The sequence below is a fragment of the Protopterus annectens genome, chromosome 9.part0 (assembly GCF_019279795.1).
Source record: "Protopterus annectens isolate FY-2018-M chromosome 9.part0, PAN1.0, whole genome shotgun sequence".
NCBI lineage: Eukaryota > Metazoa > Chordata > Ceratodontiformes > Protopteridae > Protopterus > Protopterus annectens.
The window spans coordinates 1,002,922,837-1,002,944,643 of record NC_056743.1 but is presented as its reverse complement, the minus strand read 5'-3'; the positions used below and the strand labels follow the sequence as shown (position 1 = coordinate 1,002,944,643).

Here is a 21,807-nt window from a genome sequence, read left to right as displayed (position 1 = left end):
TTACTAGACCAATGATAATCCAAAGTGGGAATAAGGAATTAAGAAAGCACCACTATTACTGGTAGGTCTTGATAGAATGAAAGCATTTGATAGTTATCTGGGATTCTGAGTAGGGCAATGGCAGCATATGCATTCCCTGACTGAATAACAGGGTTAATTAGGAAGACAAATGAAAGGCCAGAGGTAAGAATTTACGTGGGACAGTTCTTCACTGACAAGCTGTGTTTGAACAAAGAATCAGGTAGAGGTGTCATCTTTCTCCTTTACTTGCTTCACATTTAAAGCCACCAGCTAAGAAAATAAAGGACTAACAAATTCAAGGAAATAAATGGTATGGGTAATCAAGAAAAGTATTTGCAGATTATATTTTAAAGTTGATAAATCCAGAAAAGGATTGTGTGTGTTGTAGAACATTTTGAGACAGTTTAAGGTCTTAAGATATAAAATTAATGAAGATAAAACAATACTGATGGAGACATACAATTAAGTATTTAGTTGTATGGGACCATTATGTCAGCTAAGAATATGTGCGAAGAAACTAAAAAGACAAAACAATAACTGAGAAAATGGAAGGTCTTGATTAGGGATACGGATAGTAAAATTCACACTGTGAAAAAGCTTTTAGTCCTTTTAGTTTTATATACAGGTCAGGCATATTTTTATTAATGAGACAAGTTGTGGACAGTGAAAGAGTTGACAATTTATTTGGGAGGCTGACAGATAAGTGGTACAGGTTGATTCTCCCCAAAGAAAAAGATGGTGTAGGATTATCTGATATGAAAGGATACTTCAGAGCTACACAGTTACAGCTTACATATATAACTCAAGCAAAAGGTTAGAAATCAAACTGGAAATGTATGACAGTGAAACAGAGTACTAAACAGTGTTGAATTTTGGATGCTGGTCCTTAAGAGTAACAAACAAACAGATTATATTTACAAACTAGTAGAAAGTATTCCAAGAACTAAGCCAACGAAGGAATGGAAAAAGGAGATTTTACCAACAGTGATGACTGCAAGTATGGGCATAGAAAATAGCGAGAGATCTGAAATTTATTGGAGAAAATTAGCAAAGCAGCCAAGACATCAGAGGCAAACAACTACAGATGGAAATGTAATAGAGTGAGATGAAGCCAAGCAAAAGTTTAGACTGCATGTGAGAGAAATTGTTACCAATCCCTGGCAATGGAAGTCAATATAAGAACAGAAAAAGGGATAAGGGAACACAAAATTAAAGACCAGCTATGGTAGAGTTTTAGCTGAGTCGGGAAAATAGGTTGCTGTTAAAAGGGAAAATTAGTAGGGCATATACAATATTACATGCTAAAAGAATCAATAAGGCCTAGTTACAAAATATTGGGAAGACAGGCTAGAAAGTATTAAAGGAACATGTATATGGCTCCCATGTATGCTACAACGTACAGAGGGATTATGGTATGTGCTTGGAAGCGCTTGCACAGGTATTTTAATACTCTAGACAGATTTCATGGAATTCTTCCTCAGACAGACAGCAAATACTTGGAAGTGTGATGAGAGACAGAGAGAGTTAAAGTAGAATACATTTATTTTATATGAATGCTTATAAAAGTACATTTTGGTGCTTTGATTTAAAAATGTATTTTAGTATGTGAAGTCTGTAGTAAATTTGTATTTCATTTTTCCATGTGCTCACACACTAGTTGTTAGTTACTGGTAATATGTCTTTCTATAAAGCAGATGAGCTCCTAAAAGAAAAGGTTGTCTTTCTTTGCTCAACATTTTACTACAAAGGTGGCTTGCATTGGTGGAACAGAGGAACACAGCAATGACTATAGCTCATGCAGCCCAAGTTAAATTAGTGGCTTCAGCCTTGATGGTCTGCGCAGGAGAGGATGCACAAGCCCTTCTGAAGGCCTCAGGCACATGTGCACTGACCCATTATTCTGGTGGAGACCAGTGGACTAGCAACATTGTGCCCTCTGTGAGTTGGCAGCACGTCCTGCTACAATAAGGAGTTTGCAGAAGTGAGGGGCAGTACAGCGCTAGCACCCAGTGCACCTCCTACCAGAGTACTCATTGGTGCATGCAAAAGGTAGGACATAAAGGTAAAAAATCTAAGTCACTCCTGATGACCACCTTAAAGATGGCCCTTCCAGGCATAGCCTTAGACTGATGACTGGCCGGGAGGGGGCTGATCACTGGTAGACAACAGGGATAAAAATGTGCAAAAACAAATGTAATTAGACCGGTTAGGAGACTATTCATGAATGAGGGCCAATAAAATAGCAGTCTGAACAGAGTATTCTCAGCTTATTAGATTCCCATGTTTACAAATCAAGAGACAATAAGACTTCCTCCTTCCACAGATTATTCCTCAGAAAAGGTCCAAAATGCAATAATGCTTCCATATCAGGAAGTGAAGTATAAACTGGTAAAATAAAAGTCAATTGAAGTTTACCTGTCACAAAGGCGACACTGGATAATGAGGTCCTCTTCCATAAACTTCTCTCGACAGATAGGACAAGCCACCAAACTCGCACAAGGTGCACAATGACTGTAGTTGTTCTGCCACTCACAGTGGAAACCAGGTGTGCTAGAATTGCACTGCATGCAACGCACACACCTGTAGGAAAAAAAAGAGTACTGTAATGACAAAGGGTACATGACAGATGTATTCAGAAAGGCTGCAGAAATATGATTAACTGTAAACAGTCTGTTAGTGCTATGGGTTATTTCCACAGCAAAATTAAACAAACGCCAAATGAACTCTACTATACAAAGCTACACAATGTACATCTTCCTCTACCTTTACATAAAATATAGAATAACCAAAAAGGAAAAGCATTTTTAAGGGTTTAACAACAGCCTCAAGACTTCTCCAGACAGACTATTCATACAGGTACAGAACATGAAGTTAAATTAATCCTTTTTCATAATGGGTTAAAAAGGTTTTAATACCCACATTCTTGGTCCGAATAAAGTCTTTTAATGCCTCTGATTACACTCATCAGTTGCAAATTTTCTTTTGCTTTCAATCGGCCACCAAATGATGTACATTTACAAAGTGCTATTTCAGTTTTGGTAAAACAAATGTTTACTATCAGCTGCTACCACAACTTCTAGGTGTCTTACTATAAAAACCTCACCACCATTACCACAATGAATGTTCTCTCTCCAGCTCTCTCACACACACACACACACACACACACACACACACACACACACACACACACACACACACACACCACTCTCTGTATACAAGTATATATAGGGCCAGATTTATTAATGTCTACACTACATGTACACCATTTTGAGTGAATCAATAACACAAACATATCTCTTCCCTCCTCTTACTCCTAATTTTAGTTTCCATACTTTTTTTTTACAACCCTAAATACCGAGGAGAATCTAAGCTAACCACAACATGTAAACTACATCTACACTCAGTCTAATCTTTCTGAATAGACAGCTCAAAAAAGTGGTGGGGATATTACTGAATACAGACCGTGTACACAGTGTAGAAATTCATAAATCCGGCACATACACTAATAATTTAAGATTTAAGCAATTGCAGGTAATGTCTTTCAGGGATAATCTAGAAACACTGTCCAGTAAAGTGATCTACTTAGTTACTCAATGTGGAAGACAAAACCTGAGGAAATCCAGGACCACATGATGAGCACTTCATAAACTACGGCCTTAGTCCTTTGCGCTGTATACCCAGAATTTACTTTTTTGGATGTATACAAGAAATTTTCACTCTAATGCAAATAAACAATACCAACTCAAACAACCACCTACCATTTACATTTCCAGCCACCTTTAGGGACAGTGTAGAGTGGTGGGTCCAAGCAGTAGGTGTGGTAACTGATGTCACAGTCATCACAAAGTAGTAATCGGGCAGGATCAGTTGCTTTTCCACAGACTTCGCAGACTATACACTCCACACAGCGCCACCCTTTGTTTAACATTACCCTGGTTATCTGCAGAAGGATGAATTACAAAAAAGATGAAGCTAGACTAGAAAAAGATACACAGTTTTAAATTAGAGACAGTTCTGCAGTATGTAATATTAGTCTGTCAAGATACGAAAAATTTTTTTTGCGCTTTACAACTGTGAAGACCAGCAGCAAGCTTACTTGGGAACTGCTCTGAAAGAAGGCATTAACATTTCACTCAAGGACTGTACAATTACACAGCAAAATTATGAAGGTACAACTCTCCGTATTTTAAGATGATTAACAAAAGGCAACTTTGCTAGCCTGCAATATCAATGTGCAACTTCCAGTTTACTAGCAATTCTTCAAAGGCAAAAGTAGGGAAAAAGCTGGGTCTTCTACTTAAGGTAACTAAGACTTGCAGAGCAATGCAACATCTTTTGGACTGGAAAACAATCATTTAATCTGGATCTGAATAGACTCCTGTCACATTATTTAGGTGGTCTGACTCTGAAAGGAATAGGTATGATAGGCTTCAAAAACTTAGGAGCTGCCACTTACAATCTCATATTTCCAAAATATCCAACAGATTTTCATTTTTACACCCTTGAGCAAGACATCTTTTCAAAGGAAATGGGAAAAGTGATGACTCGTTCTGCTCTGAATGTGACTTTACATAGCAAACACAGCACCTTTTGGACTAGAGTATAATAAAAAACATCTGTATGATAAGAACTTCGAAAATGACATTAATGAGTATGAAATCCTTAAGCTGCATGAAGGCAAACATGGCACTACAGCAGCAAACAGAGTAATGGTCTTGTGAACCAGCCTCACACCACTTAGTGGTAGACTAAGTAGGAATCATGAAAGCATGCAATGTAGTACAGTGTAGTAAATCCTTGCATAATTGTACCAGTCAGGATAAAGCTGTGTACTTGCACTGTTAATATTTCAAGTCTAAAGCCAGCTACTATTTTTCTGTTCAGCTAAGCAAATATTTAGAATTTTACTACCTTAAAGACAGCTCAAAAAGTCCCTTTCTGTAAGCCTCCCCCAACTTTTTCACTACTACAGCTCAATGTTATGAAACTTAATGCAAAGTCAATAAAATGGCACTCTACTCTGTCTCCATACCTCCCAGTCACCACCGGTGTGTACCACAATGCTTGGTCCCCTCATCTGACAATCTCACAAACACCCTCCACACATCAACAAAACAGGTCTCTCTAATACAGTAGACAGATGACTCCACACTCACTTGCACATCTGACAACATGGCACAACTCCAAAACTTGCTCAAGAAGGTTTAACAGAGACTGAAACCATGGTTTTGTAACTCAATTCATACATATACCCCTTGACATCTGATCCATTCTGAAGAAGTTCCGATACTGAATAAAAGGAACGAAAGCTTAAGGAATCACTGTGGGGTTAGTATCTATATACACACACATATATATACACTGTGGTGGTGGTGCTGCGGTAGCGTTGTCGCCTTACAGCTAGACGTTGCCCGTTTGATTCTCAGAGTGTCTTCTGTGTGTCAACATGCGTGAATGGGCGTTCCTTCGTTGAAGGTTGTGCGTTAGGCCTGGCAAGCCAGCACGTAAAGATCTACTGCCAATCATTAGCAGACTGGAGTTCCGCTGTGGCAAAAGACACAAACAAAATATACACACACACACACACACACACACACATATATATATATATATATATATATATCCACATACACACACATATATATATATATATATATATACACATATACACACACACACACACATATATATATATATATATATATATATCAATCACACACACACTAAGTAATTAGAGAACCTAGACATGTGACTACTAAGGTATTTTTACATTTTCAGTTATGATGAACAGATTTCTAGAGTTTGTATTCCCTTACCCATTGAAAAAAAAAAATAAAAATACTGTACAAAACACAAACATTTGCTTATTAAATGGTATTCTACATTTAATATGAACTTAAATGGTTCCTTGACAAATTCTTATGGTTCATGATATTGATTTCTTTCACAGTGAATGCAATAACACAGCAAAGTTAGTTCTCTCATTTGTAGGTCAGCCCTAATTATAATCATTAGAAATACTACAGAAGAGAAATATATTTTTGTTAAGTTTGCTGAGCCTTCCATGATAAAAGGTCCAAATGTTACGCCTCAATTACTCATTATTCATGCTATCTTCAATTGTCCACTTAATCTAGCCACTAATACAGAGTCTATGGTGAATAGTGGTTCTCTCAACATTAAAAGGGGTCCACACAGAGACCACTGGAACCAAGGAGGCTGGCACCTACTGAGGGCAAAACCAATGCCACTGATGTGAAAATACATAACGTACATCTGCTGCAAAGCTGGTGGTGCCAAAACTGAGCAAGGGAAGCAGCAGAAGGTGTGGAAAGGACTGGTCCTTCTCTCCCTCTGCCACCGATATTGGGGAGAATGGCTGCAGAGAGGATGTCCAACTCAACTGAGGCTTTGACCTAGGTCCTCATAATCCAGTCAGAGTCTATGTGCAGACAATTTTCTGATGGAACTTGCTTACGTCATGGATAATACTGAAGGGCAAGATCCTTTATGAGATAATTCTTATGAAGAAAATCCATCAAACTTTGGTCTTCACAGAGGTATCAGAAAATACAGCATCTTCTAAATTAAATGCTCCTGACATGTTCATGTAAAGTTTTACTGCCAAAATTGTTATAAATTTTACAACTGTGTTGGACATGATTCACCCCCAACCCCCCCAGGTACATAATAAAAGTGTGTACTGTTTCAGCAGACCTTGTGCACACATTTTCTGTACATTTCGACCTCTGATACTTGCCCATTTTCCATTCAAAACTATGCACAGTTTAGCAATGCAGTGAAGTGCTGTTTTCCATCAAAAGGTGATGCCACTAAACAATCCAAAAAAACCTGAACCACAACATTCAAAATGAGAAATGAAGAGATGAACTTGTTCTAATATCCCAAAACACCCAGAATACATGAAATGGAAATCAATCACAGCTATCCTTTAAGATAAAGGAGGCAGAAAAGCCCTAACATTATTTAAAAAAAAGGGAGAAAAACAGGTGGAGCCTGACATGCATAAATACAGGGAGATAAACCAACAAATCTGACAGTAAACGCACAAAATGAGCAAAAAATATCAACATGTATAGAAACCTATATAGTGTTGCTAACTACCTGTGCTGACAAGTAACCAGAAAAAAATGAAAAAAATAGATTTACTGTGTTAAACATTAAAACTGAAGGACGGTTTTATCAGTGAGATCAGGAAAAAAGAGGGAATCGAGGGGCACTGTTGGAGTTGGATGAGGAGCTTCAGCTTTAGGAAAAGCTATTATACCAATGCAGTACTCTAACAGTTGTATGGATGGGTTCTTCAATTTGTAGTGGACAGACTACACCATATATACTTTTCTGCCGGAGTGAGTAAGTAAAGCCTCCACTGCAAAAAAATGTACCTCCTTCAAAATAGAAATTGAGGCTTCCTGCAGAAAGGAGAACTGCACCCTGTACGGACCTCCTTTAAAGACCATTTTCACACTCAGTGATGGGTAAAGTACAGTTTTGTACCTACCATAAATGTAGATGTCCGATAGGAATGCATCTGCAGTCCTTACAAATGGGTTGTCCTGTCGTCAGGCAGCCCTTCGGTCGGCCGGATTCCAAAGTCCGGGTCTGGCCTCGGTTGGTGTCGCACTTCACCCGACGTCATAGCTGCAGTTATTCGGGTATAAAGGCATCAGCCAACGCCATTTTCCTCAGTGTTTCTTGCCCCAGATGCCAGGTGCCCTCTAGGAAGGCTAAATTTGGATAAATGCAAATGATTCCAAATAGTAGAGAGCAAACAAAAAATAGGCATGTATGTACATATATACAAACAAATACACCATAATAGATTCCCCCAGCTAGCTACAAGATGGGCAAATACCCTAGGAGTACCACAGAGGGGAAGGAGGGTGGGTAATCCTGACTGCAGATGCATTCCTATCGGACATCTACATTTATGGTAGGTACAAAACTGTACTATGTCCTTCAAGGATGCATCTGCAGTCCTTACAAATGGGTAGAATACCATAGCAAAACTGGGGGAGGAGGAGAGATAAAATTATGGTGTAGTTAAGATCCCTTGCAAAACAGCAGTGGCAAAACCTGCTCGGGATCTGGAGTATAAAGGTAAATTATAATGCTTGGCAAATGTATGCACGGAGCTCCAAGTAGCAGCCTCTAAAATGTCTTTGGTAGCCACTCCTCGTAGAAAAGCTGTGGTAGTGGCTGTAGCCCTTGTAGAGTGAGGCCTGATGTTTTCTGGAGTTTTCTTTCCATGGTAGGAGTAACAAAATCTAATGCAATTTCCTATCCACTTAGAGATTGTCTGTTTTGAAATTGCTTTTCCTTCCATTCCTGTTGCATATGCTACCAGTAGCTGGTCAGTTTTCCTATTGCCCTTGGTCCTGTCCAGGTAGTAGCGTAATTGTCTATGCACATCCAAGGTATGCAACAGCCTTTCTCCCCTGTTCTGAGGGTTGGGGAAGAATGTAGGTAGGTGGATAGCCTGATTCAAAGATACTCAAAGATACTCTGGAGACCACCTTAGGCATAAAAGTAGGATTAGTTCTCATGGATACTCTATCTTGGTGGAAGATCAGGAAGGGCTGTACTGCCATTAGTGCCTGTAGCTCAGATACCCTTCTTGCTGAAGTGATTGCCAAAAGGAAAGCAGTTTTCCATGATAAGTATTGTAATTCTGCTGTTGCTGCTGGTTCGAAAGGAGGAAGTGTCAATTTTTCTAGCACAAAGTTCAAGTCCCATGCTGGCAATGGTGGCTTCCTAGGCGGTTTTACATTTTTAATTCCTCTCAGAAACTGCCTGAGCAGAGGATGTGAGAAGACTGGAGGATCCAAGTCGTATTCTGCTGAAATAGCTGATGCATGAATCTTGATGGAAGAATAGGACAGGCCTTTGTGGAAGAGCTCTGCCAAGTATTCCAGGATGTTGGCTATGTTTACCAGTGACACATTTTCTCCTTTTGCAGTACTCCAAATGAAATATCTTTTCCATTTTGCTGAATAATTTTTTCTTGTTGAGGGTCTGCGAGCCTCCAAGATAATGTCTTTCACCCTTTGGGATAAATTTGGGTTATTTGTTCTTATGCAATGTTCCAGGCAGTTAGCTGCAGTGTTTTCAGGTTTGGATGCAGGGTGTTGTAGTTGTTCTGTGTTAACAGCAAGGGAACAAGGGGTAGGTGCCATATTTGTTCCCGAGACATGCTCCTCAGTAATGGGTACCAATGTTGTCTTGGCCAGTCTGGAGCTATCAGGATAATCCTTGGACGGTCCTCCTTGATCTTCAATAGCACCTTGTGCATCAAAGGAAGTGGTGGGAATGCATATGCTGTCAGGTTTTTCCAACTGAAAGATAGGGAGTCCACCTTCCAAGCAAGTGGGTGGTACGTCCTTGTGCAGAATTTCTTTAGTTGGTGATTGCGTGGGGATGCAAATAAGTCTATTTGAGGGAGTCCCCATTTCCTTGTAATGGATTTGAAGATGTCCGGATGCAGCATCCATTCGTGGGCATCCGTGGTAGTCCTGCTTAGTATGTCTGCTAGAATGTTTTCTTTTCCTGGTACAAAAATTGCTTGTAACTGAACGTTGTAACTCACAGCCACATTCCAGAGATCCATTGCCATCCGGCATAGAGGGTACGAATGTGTGCCTCCCTGTTTGTTGATGTACCACATAACTGTGGTGTTGTCTGTCCTTATCAACAGTTGACCTTGTTGAAGAAATGGTCTGAATGTCTGAATTGCCAGTTTTACTGCTAGCATTTCCTTTTGATTTATGTGTAGGTGCAGCTGGTCTTGAGTCCATAAGCCTTGTATGCACTTGTCTAGCATGTGGGCCCCCCAACCGAGGTCTGAAGCGTCCGTGGTAATGGTTTGGCTTGGTTGAGTGTTGTGGAAGGGCAATCCTTTGTTTGATTGACAGGCCTGAGCCCACCATTGGAATTCTTGCTTCAGGCATGGAATTATTGGAATTTGGGTTTCTAGGCTGTGCTTGTGCTGAGACCATAAATCCTTAGGTACTACTGTAACTTTCTCATATGCAGTCTGGCATGTGGAACCAATATTATGCAGGATGCCATGAAACCCAAGGCTTGCAGGACTTTTCTTGCTGTTAGATGGTTCTGCTTTGTTAGTGCCAAGAAGTATAGAGGGAGTTGCTCCTGTTTTTCTACTGTTAGGAATGCCATTTGCTTCGATGTGTCCAGCTCTGCACCCAAGAAGGTTATCCTTTGGGATGGTATCAGCCTTGACTTGTTTATATTGACTGTGTATCCCAGGGCTTGTAGTAGGTAAATGACCCTTTTCAAGTCTTCTGCTAACTTGATTTTGTTGTCCGCTTGTATCAGGCAGTCGTCCAGGTAAGGGTAGATTTGGATTCCCTGGAGCCTGCAATGAGCAATTACTGATGCCAGGCATTTCGTGAACACTCTGGGCGCAGTAGATAAGCCAAAGGGCAATGCTGAGAATTGATAATGCTCTGATCCTGCAAGAAATCTGAGGTATCTTCTGCAATTTGGTCATATGGGGACGTGCAGGTATGCCTCCTTGAGATCTAGAGTTACCAGCCAAGACTCCTTGCCCAGCATGGGAAGAAGCTGCTGTAGGGTCAGCATTTTGAATTTTGGAACAATGAGGAATGTGTTTAAAGCGGACAGGTCGAGAATAGGCCTCCATTTGCTTTCTTTTCTTGGTACCAGAAAGAGTCTGGAGTAAAATCCCTGTCCTTGCTCCATAGATGGTACCTTTTCCACAGCTCTCATTTTTAATAATTGAGATATTTGTTTTAGAGCTTCTGCCTTTTGATTTGGAGGTAGGTTTGGCATTCCTCTCTTCCCTGGTAGAGTATGGAAGTGAAACCTGTAACCTTGGTCTATTGTCTGCAAAATCCACTTGTCTCTTGTGATGTAATGCCAGTTTACTGAAAATAAAGCTAGCTTCCCGCCCAAGGGTGCTTTTAGTTGTTCCCTGGTAGGCGGTGCTAGAACCAAGTCACTGTGATTGTCCTGCAGTAGTGGTGGTGGCTGTGTCCATGGCTGCACCTCGCTGGTTGTTACCCTGCCACTGGCGTCCCCTGTAGGCACCTCTGGATTGACTTCGGCCTCTTGAACGCCTATTCCTGCCTCTCTGGGCTCTGGAGGAGTCGGGAAAGGACCAATTCTTGGAGGGCCAATTCCTGCTAAACCTTGGAGGTTGGACCTGTAAGAAATCTTTCACTGTTTGGACAGATTTTGCCTTCTCTTCCATCTTCTTGAGCACCTGCTGTGCAGGAGAGCCAAACAAATTGATCTTGTCCATGGGAGCATCTAGTAATTTGGTTTCACATGGTCTGCTAAGGCCTGCTCTTTGAACCATGCATGCCTTCTGATAACTGTGCCAGTCATGGCTGATCTGAAGGAAGCTTCCAGTGCATCATAGCCGCATTTTAAGGAATGGTTACTGACCTGCTGAATGTTATGTACCATTTCCTGAACAGATTTTTTGTCTAATGGTTCATCTGAGGACAACTTTTTGGTTAACTGGTCTAGCATAAATTCTTGATACTGGATCATGTGGAATTGACAGTTCAATGCTCTAGCTGAAAGAGTTGCAGAAGTGTAAACTTTTTTACCCCATCTCTCTAAGGACCTGGATTCCCTTTCAGAGGGGAAGGGGTTTTTGGCAGAGGTAGCTGCTACAGCCTTAGGACCCTGGGAGATAGTCTCGGGATCTGCAAAAGGAGCTTTATACAAATGGTGATGAGTATCCGGAACCCTGTAGTACCTATCGGGCTTAGCAGGGGCCGGTGGAAGTGAATCAGGAGCAGTACAAGCATCATTAAATGCATCATCTACAACTGAGAGAACTGGAGGAATGGCTAAAGGCCTATGTTGTGGTAAATGCAGAAAGGTTCTAAGCCTCTTCCTAGAGTCTGAGAAATCCTGGCCCTGCCACTGAAATTGTTCCCTCATAGCATGCAAGGTTTCCCCAAAGGAAAATTCCTCAGGCGGAGAGGCAGAAGGGATGGACTCTTCAGCATCAGAGTCTTCATAAGGGGAGAAAGAAGCCTCTGGAGGGTTAGTATTATCTGAATCATCAGAGGAATCATCTGTAGAAACTGGTTCAGGGGCTCTGCTCTAGGCCTCTTCTCTGGAGGTGGGTGAGAGGCCCTGTCTGTGTGAGATTGGGATCCCCGGATTAAAGAAATGAGATCCTCTGCTAGAGTAAGCATTTGTGAACTAGAGCTAGGCCTGTGAGAGTGGGTCTTAGCAGGCACAGATTTAGTAGTTTTAGCTGCTTTAGCCCTGGCAAAAGCCTTAATGGACATGGCTGCAGGTGGCCTAGCAGCTCCACGTGCAGGGTGGAGATATCCAAGGGATAGTGTCAGATAATTCCTGAGAAACTGCCTGAGCAGAAGGTAAATCAGAAGCCGATTCCACGAGGCTGGAAGAGGCCTCGGTAGGAGGTAAGTTTTCGGCTGAAGGAAGAACCGCTTGCACGGTTTCAGCGAAACAGAGACACTCGCGGTTGGCCTAACCGCGGTTTCGCCGAAACCGCAGACCGCGAGTGTCGGTCCTTTTCCTTGCGCTTTTGATATTTGTGTAGTCGGAGGATCCGGCGGCATAATGTAAGCAAAATCGGGCGAAAAACTCCTCAGCAAATTCCGACCGGCGTCTAAGCGTCCGTCGGTTAAAAAGCACAGGCTAGACAAGCTGCTACGTCGTGGTCTGGGCCTAAACAAGGTAAGCAGTAAGAGTGGAAATCTTTATGAGGTATTTGTTTCCCACAAGTTAAACAGTTCTTCACTTTTTCTGACATCGGCTGAGGCAAGAAAGAGTCCCCAACGGGGTACTTAACTTTTTAGAAGTCTTCGGTAGTAGTAGAAGAATTCGGTAGTAGTAATCTCTGGTTCTGACCGACCGGCACTTGCGAACAGCTTCTGCTTGGCCACGGCAAGAAAGACTGAGGAAAATGGCGTCGGCTGATGCCTTTATACCCGAATAACTGCAGCTATGACGTCGGGTGAAGTGCGACACCAGCCGAGGCCAGACCCGGACTTTGGAATCCGGCCGACCGAAGGACTGCCTGACGACAGGACAACCCATTTGTAAGGACTGCAGATGCATCCTTGAAGGACATCATAAAAATGCATCTGAACCAGTGTATACTAGTGAAAATGCTAGAGAGGAACTAAAGCCTTAATTTATTAACCAGGCTAAAAGCATTCTACAGCAACAGAACTGGAGTAAAAAAGTTAAAAAAAAAGATGGTCAGGCACTCTAAAATAAAAGGTACACAAGGTAGCTAAGCTGGGTTCACGTCCTCTCTGCCAATGCCCAAAAGTTTTTAAACTGGACAAAAAGTACCGTTGTGTACACTTACCATAAAAATGTAGATGTTTGAGTACATTCACTGCTGCAGTCATAGTATTTGGGGGTTATCTGCTTGCAGTAGCCTCAGTCGGCCTGATTATCAAAGTCTTGGGTCCTGTGACGGTTGCTGTCTCATCTTCCATGACGTCAGGGGTATATAAAGCATGCAGCCAAATGCCATTACATCAGTTTTTCTTACCCCAGATGTCAGGTGCCCCATAACGGGAAGCAATTATATATACAAGGTTACACCTCCAACAAAAAAGCAAATACACCAAAAAGCTTTAAGCATAGTAAACAAGAAAAGAGGTATAGCCAAATAGAAGTCAGGGGGCTGGAGGGAGGATAACTAGGACTGCAACAGTGAATAGACTCGAACATCTACATTTATGGTAATTGTACACAACTGTACTATGTTCTTCGTGTTTCACTGTTGCCGTCACCACATTTGGGTAGATTCCCAAAGCTAAGGATGGGAGGAGGTAATTCGATGCCATTAGGACCAGCTATAAGGGCCCTGCAAGACTGCAGTGGCAAAGCCAGCTCTGGATTTAGAAGAAATTGGCAAATTGTAATGCTTGGTGAAGGCATATACAGAACTCCAGATAGCAGCTTCTAGAATATCTCTGGTAGGGACACCTCTGAGAAAGGCTGTAGAGGTAGATGCAGCCCTGGTTGAATGTGGTCTTATCCCCTGTGGGGTAGGTTTTTCCATGGTGCATATAGCAGAAATGGATGCAACAGCCTATCCATTTAGAAATGGTTTGCTTTGAAATGGCCTTCCCGTCTGTCCCTGCAGCAAATGCAACCAGCAGCTATTCAGACTTCCAGAGAGGTTTAAGTCCTGTCCAAGTCTGTGCACGTCCAAGGAGTGCAGTATTTGTTCCCCTTTGTTATGTGGATTAGAAAAGAAGGCTGGCAAATGAATGGACAGATTAAGGGCCACGCTGGATATCACCTTGGGCACGAAGGAGGGATTGGTCCTGAGGGACACCTTGTCCACATGAAAGATGATGAAAGGCTCCACTGCCATGAGGGCCTATAATTCAGACACCCTTCTTGCAGAAGTGATGGCTAAAAGGAAGGCTATTTTCCAAGTAAGGAATTTAAACTCTGCATTTGCAGCTGGCTCAAAGGAGGCAGAGTGAGTTTTTTCCAATACAAAGTTAAGTCCCAGGCTGGAGTAGGGGATCTCCTGGGTGGTCTTAAGTTTTTGGCCCCTCTGAGAAACTGCTTCAGCAGTGGATGAGAGAAGAGGGGTGGTTCTGTGTTGTAATGAGCTGAAATGGCTGAGGCATGAATTTTGATGGAGGAAAAGGAAAGGTCCTTGTGAAGCATCTCAGTTACGTATTGAAGAATCTGAGGTAAATTGGGTGCTGCTGTGCCCATCACGAGTTTGGTTCCAGGAACAAAATATTTTCCATTTTTCAGCATAGGATTTTCTAGTACTAGACCTCCTTGCCTCCAGAATGACATCCATCACTTGCTTACTGAGGGATGGTAATGGAGAGATCAGGTAGTTAAAGCCAGGCTGTCGGGTTCAGGGTTTGAAGCTGTGGGTGCAGAATCTGGCCCTCCTGCTGTGACAGCAGGGCAGGAGTCTGAGGCAGGTGCCATGGAGCCAGGAGTGACACTGCACAAAAGGGGGTACCCAGTGTTGGCGTGGCCAGTCTGGTGCTATCAGTATTGTCCTTGGTTCGTCCTGTTTGATCTTTAGGAGTACCTTGAAGAGGAGAGGCAGAAGGGGAAAGGCATAAACAGATAGGTTTTTCCAGGAGAAGGACAGCGCATCCACTTTCCAAGCTTGTTTGTGGGGAGTCCTTGTGCAGAATTTGTCCAATTGGTAAATCTGGAGGGAGGCAAACAGGTCTATCTGTGGGCTCCCCATTTGTTTCTCAACATGTTGAATATCTTTTGTTCCACTTTCCACTCGTGTGGGTCCATGAGATTTCTGCTTAGTCCATCTGCCAGTGTATTTAGCTTTCCTGGCAGGAACTGAGCCTATAGATGCACTTGGTACCTCAAAGCTGTGTTCCACAGAGCCATGGCTAGTCTACAGAGAGAGTATGAGTGGGTTCCCCCCTGCTTGTTTATGTACAACGTAACACTGGTGTTGTTCGTCTTTACCACTAAATGTCCTGGAAGAATGTGGTCCTTGAAGGCTGTCAGAGCATTCTGTACAGCTAACATTTCTTTTTGATTGATATGCAGGTGCATTTGACTTGGGTTCCATTTGCCCTGAATGCACTTCCCTGCCAAGTGAGCCCCCCATGCATAGTCTGATGCGTCTGTTATCGATTGGGCGGCAGGGGGTAGAGTGAATGGCAGTCCCTTGTTTTGGTGGCAGGCTTCTGCCCACCAAAGGAACTATCTGTAGACAAGGTATGATAGGAAATAAGAAGTTATGTACCTACCATAACGTTCCATGTTAGTTGTCTTCTTCTTGCCTTCTTTCTTGCTGGATGGGTTCGGAGCCGATCCTCGGCTCCGACTCGGCCTTTTACTAAAGCTAGAGAGCTATTTACTAGCTCGAGGCCTCCCCATATCCCACAATGCTAGGCGGTCAGATACCCAGATCTCGTTTGGCAGAGCTAACACCATAGAATATTTTGTGGGACATGATGCTGGTTTCTGACAGGCCAGTGTGGAAATTTGCGATAGCAGCCAATTGGACCTTAATGGTGACAGATGAGGAACCTGCTCGAAAAAGTTCTGCTAAAAAATCTAGAACGTGATGGACAGGGGCTGTAAAGGGGTCTATATTTCTAGCCTACGCCCAGAAAGAGAAACATTTCCACTTACTAGCATAAGTCTTCCCGGTAGTAGATTTGTGCAAAGAAAGGATGACTTCACGCACTGGCTGAGAAATATGTGGAAGCCTGGCTAAGGTTGGAAGTGGAGCAACCAAGCTGTGAGGTTGAGAGACTGAAGGGATTGGTGCAGCCCACCCGACTGATGGACCAAGAGGTCTGGCACTGATTCCAGATTCCAAGGCTGCTCCAGCAGGTGACGATGCAGGAATGGGTTGCTTTCTAAATTAGTTTGGGAATTAAGGGAAAAGGAGGGAATGCATACAGAAGACCCCGGGGCCAATCGTGAACTACAGCGTCTCTGGGGGAGTGGCCGGGGTGGGGGAAGAGAGTGAAGAAATCGTCGCATTTGCAGTTGAGAGGGGTTGCAAAAAGGTCACAGCAAGGTTGACCCCATCTGCGGAAAATTTTGTCTGCTACTAACTGATTGAGAGACCACTCATGAGGCATGAGAATAGCTCTGCTTAGCCTGTCCACTATGATGTTGGACTTCCCGGGGATGTGCATTGCTATCAGAAACCGTTGAGAGGAGATCGCCCACTGCCGGAGTCTGAGTGCTTCTCGACATAAGGGATAGGACCTGGTTCCGCCCTGCTTGTTGATGTACCACACTACAGACATATTTGTCTGTCTGAATTGCAATGGTCCCTGGTAGGTAGAGAGTCCTGAAGAGCTTGCAATGCTAAAAGCACCCCTCTCATCTCAAAGACGTTTATGTGCAGGTGGCACTCTAGAGACAGTCTTGCCCTGAAAATGCCCCCCCACCCGATCAGGGAGGCATCCATTGTCACCGTGGCAACAGGAGGAGGAAGAACAAATGGTCTGCCTTGAAGTACTAGAGAGGAGACCATCCAACAAGACAGGTGGGTCTTTGCATGATTGGGTGATTATTATGTTGTGAGACATCGGAAGCTGTTGAAACAACCATTGGGTAAAAAGCATCCATTGAAGAATTCGCATGGGAAAACGCGCCAGAGGAAGTAATGTGATTCCTGCTGCCATGAGACCCCAAAGGTTTCAGTACAAACCTGACCTTAATTCTCTTGCATTGTAGTAAGGTCTGAACATGTTGGCGAATGTCTGATACTCTTTCTAAGGGAAGTTTTGCTGACAGCTCTTTTGTATTTAATCTTGCGCCTTATAAAGGTTATAGATTGACAAGGCGACAATGCAGACTTTTCGAAGTTTAGAGAGATACCTAGCTCGGAGCAAGTTTGGACGGTATAATCCCTGGCTCGCAGTAGCTGATGCCTGGTGGAAGCAGTCAGGAGCCAGTCATCTAGATATGGAAACACCTGGAATCCTCGCCGTCTCAGGTGAGCCGTAACCACTGCCATGCATTTGGTGAACACCCTGGGGGCTGTGGTGAGATCAAAGGGCAGGGCTCTGAATTGATAGTGACTGGCTCCCAGCCAGAAGCGGAGAAACCTTCTGGAGCGTCTGTCCATTTTGATATGGTAGTACGCATCCTGAAGGTCTATGGAGCACATCCAATTGTCCAGACCCAAAAAAGGTAGAATGGACTCGAGCGTGACCATCCGGAACTTCGTTCTTTGAACAGATTTGTTTAATCTGCTGAGATCCAAAATGGGTCTTCAGTCCCCTGTCTTTTTTGGTACCAAAAAGAACTTGGAGTAAATCCCAAATCCTTCCTGGTCTGCTGGGACTGGCTGGATGGCCCTTTTTTCTAGCAGTTTTGAAACTTCTAGTACTGCTTGTTCCCTTAGACCGGGTGGAACATCTGGAAGGGACCTGTTTGTTTATACAGGGGTGTGGACAAAGGGGATTTTGTAACCCTCGGATATGATAGACCGTACCCATTTGTCTCGTGTGAGGAGTTGCCAGGCTTCTGGGTACAGTGACAATCTTCCCCCAACTGCCTCCAAAGGTGGACAGTCAGGCAGCCCCTCAGGGGTGCTGAAAGTGTTTGTCAGAGAGATTCTCGGCTACCCTGATTTTGTGGACCCCCTCTGCCCCTCGGGCAGCGTCTATTGTTCCCTCCTCTGCCCCTGGAGGGAAACTCGCCACTTGTGTCAGGCACAACTCCCTGGGGTTTCCGAAACCACATTTTTCCACTCTTCTGACATTTAGAGTATGGTCTAGAGGGAGTAGAAAAACGGACTCCCACGGCAGAGAGAGTCTTGCCTTCCTGCTCACACCTGGTAAGGGTATCCATCACCTGTGGTCCAAACAGAGCCGAACCATCGAAGGGGGTATTGGTGAAGGACGCCTTGAAGGGGCCAGCAAAGTTACATAACCGCATCCAGGCATGTCTTCTTCAAAGCCACGCCTGTACCTGCGGCCCTACTCGCCCCAGCGGCCCTACTCGCCCCATCGGCTGCATAAGAAATGAGCTGCATGGAGTTGACGATAGAGTTAAGGGTCACCAGCTGGGAGTTAATCTTATCCTGAGCCCCCGCAGCTGATGGATCCTGAAGGGTATCACCCAGTTCCTTAAGAAGATCCCTTTGAAGGCGGGTGAAATAGCACAGATAATTCAGCAACCGTATGGAAAAGGTCGCTGAAGAAAACATCCGCTTCCCGTACCTGTCCACTGTCCTAGATTCTTTATTAGGTGGATGGACAGGCACCGAAGGGTCAGCCAACTCCTTCTTAGTGGCTGCTGCCAACACCATGGCATCAACAGGGATACCTTTTGCCAGAAATTGTTTGTCGGATGGGGCTGTAATGAACGTCATGGGCCTGCGGGGAGTTGGTTCCACTGTGTCCGGGGCTGTCCACGCCTTTCGAGCCACCACTTCCATGAGCGGGTCGAAAGGTGGAGACACCCAGGAGGTGGAAGGGCAAGAACCAAACGCATCCAGGTACACCGACTCGTCCTCGGAAGGGTTAAGGGCAGTCCAGTTCCCCCTCTGCCTAAGGATCTCTAGGAAGTCTGAAAAGGAGACATCCTCAGAGGGGGACCTTGGGGACCCTTCTGAATCCTCCAAGTCAGTATCAGACGTGACTGACTCAGAGGAGACAACATGTTTCCTCTTACATTTTCTCTTCCTAGGGGGCTCCTCTGAATGATCAGGGGAAGCCTCGGAAGAGGAAGATACGCCCAATGGAGCGACCTGGAGCGTCTGTTCTCCACGCTTGGGGTCAGGAGGGTGGACAGAGACCGATGCAAGCATCATGGGGGGAGGAGCCGAAGGGGCCGATCGTGGAGCCGACACAGGAGTCAGCAAACTCCTCATGACCTCAAAGGCGCCCCTGTCGGGCAGAGCAGAGGGTCCCCGCATCGAAGAGTCATGAACCCCTCCCGGCACCGAGAGGGACAGCTCCGAGGCCGATGTCGGGGCCGAGCTCACCTGCGCCGAAGGCCCGAGAGGGAGAACGGGGTTGGACAAGGGTCCGATGCCAGTCGCCCTCTCGGAGCCGACGAGGGAGTCCTGGCACCCAGATCCCTCCAAGGAAGGAACCAATGAAGAGATCGGAGCTGACGAAGGAGCCAAAAGGTGTGGTATCAGCTCCGATGTTTCCAAGATTCGAGCCCCAACCAGCTCTGGCTCCGAACACAAAAGGGGAGTCAGAGGAGGAACTGTTAAAGACACCGGGATAGCCACAGTCTGTTGAGAAGGGCTGGTTAACATCTTGGCCAGGGCCTGCGATTTAATTAGTCTACTGACCACCCTAAGTCATGGCCGGATAACCTGGAAGACCGAGAGGAATGGGACCTATGGCTCCGTTCCGACTGAAGCAATGGTGACCTCGGAGCCGAGCGAACCGATTCTAGGGAAGGGGACCTAGAACATTTTCAGCCCAATGACGGTTCCGACATTAAAGTCGGAGCCGATAGAGGTCTAGAGGTGTCGGCCCCAGCCGAAGAGGAAGCAGATGCTCTGCCCAGCGAAAGCTCCGAACTGGGAGCCGACGGCTTGACGGGCTTTGAGGATTTCCACAACTGAGGCTTCGCTGGGGATCCCTCTGGCTTGAGTAGGCCTCTCAAGATAAGCTTGTTCCTATGCTCCTGCAGGACTCTCGGGCTGAAGGCATGACAGACTGAACAGGAGTCCTGCAGGTGTAGGGGGACTCAAGCAATAAACGCAAGAAGTGTGACAGTCTGTCAGAGATCTTCTGACAGCACGAGTCACACTTCTTGAAGCCTGAAACTTTGGTATCTTTGGACATACTGGTCTGGGGATACCAAATAGAGAAAAAAAAAAAAAGACAATCTAACTCTAAGAAAAATACAGTTAAAATTTAGCTGAAAAAGACAAAAAAAAAGATTAATACGACCTGAGCCAGTAAAAAAACGTAACCTCGTAGCTGAAGCAGCAAACGAGATCTGGGTATCTGACACCTAGCATTGTGGGATATGGGGAGGCCTCGAGCCAGTAAACAGCTCTCGAGCTTTAGTAAAAGGCCGAGTCGGAGCCGAGGATCAGCTCCGAACCCATCCAGCAAGAATGAAGGCAAGATAGACAACTTAACATCATTGATTCTAGATCCTGAGAATGCTGACACCACAGGCTTTTTAGATACCACTGTAATTTCCTCATATACAGTCTTGCATATGGAATTAGTAGAATGCAAGAGGCCATGAACCCCAGGGCTTGCAGTATTTTCCTTGTAGATAGCTGGGTCTTTGTGGCCAGTAGTTTGAAGTAGGCTGCCAAATGAACTTGTTTCTCTGGCGTGAGGTAGACCACCTGGGAAGTTGTATTCAAGCTTGCTCCCAGGAATACAATTTATTGGCAGGGTACAAGATGTGATTTCTTTTCATTTATGGTGTACACCAGAGAAGTTAGCAATTTCTGTACAAATTGCCAGATGATTCAATAGTATGCCCTAGCTTTCTGCCTGAATTAGACAATCATTCAGGTATGGGTAAATTTGAATGTTTCTTTGCCTGCAAAATGCAATGACTGGAGCTAGGCACTTTGTGAATACCCTGGGCACAGTAGATAAGCCAAAGGTCAGTGCAGAGAACTGATACTGCCTGCAGCCTGCTTTGAAGCGTAGGTATTTTCTGCAGGATTCCCTTATTGGGATGTGCAGGTAAGCTTCCTTTAAATCCAGTGTTGCCAACCAGGCATCTTTGCCTAACACAGGAAGCAGTTGGTGAAGAGTTAGCATCTTGAATTTTGGAATCACCAAAAATGTGTTTAGGATAGAGAGGTCCCGTATAGGACGCCAGTTATTTTTTCTGGGCACCAGGAAAATTCTTGAGTAGAAAAATTGTCCCCGTTCCTCTTCTGGAACAGGTTGAATAGCCCTGATGCTTAACAGAGCAAGTATTTGCTTTTGAGCCTCCACCCACTGATTTGGGGACAGGTCTGGCCAACCGTTTGAGGTTGGTAAGGAGAGAAAGTAGAATCTGTATCCTTGGGAAACTATATTTAAAACCCATTTGTCCTGGGCAATGAGTTCCCAAATTTTTGCCTGCCGGGCAATCTTTCCCCCTAAGGGAACAGTCAGTTGTGCAAGACTTGGAAGATTTAAAGTTAAATCATTGAGACAGTTTACCATAGGGGGGAGTCTTACCACTCCCTGCTTTGGAAGTGGGAGCCCCCCCAACTGCTTAGCCCTGTGAGTACCTTGGGATTGAAGCCTGGATGTTCTGCTGATTCTGGGTTTGGAATGAAAAGGCCTGGAAGAGGCAGGAAAGGAC

General features: G+C 44.3%; 1 protein-coding gene across 1 annotated transcript in view; it reads right to left on the bottom strand.

Annotated features, from left to right (window-relative positions):
• Positions 1 to 21,807, bottom strand: part of KMT2D (lysine methyltransferase 2D) — a 3,358,270-nt gene that overhangs the window by 1,784,325 nt on the left and 1,552,138 nt on the right. The window contains exons 17-18 of the mRNA XM_044082193.1: positions 3,780 to 3,961; positions 2,437 to 2,601 (exon numbers count right to left, since the gene is read on the bottom strand). Of these exons, the coding sequence (XP_043938128.1) occupies positions 2,437 to 2,601; positions 3,780 to 3,961 (347 nt within the window). The remainder of the gene's footprint in view (positions 1 to 2,436; positions 2,602 to 3,779; positions 3,962 to 21,807) is intronic.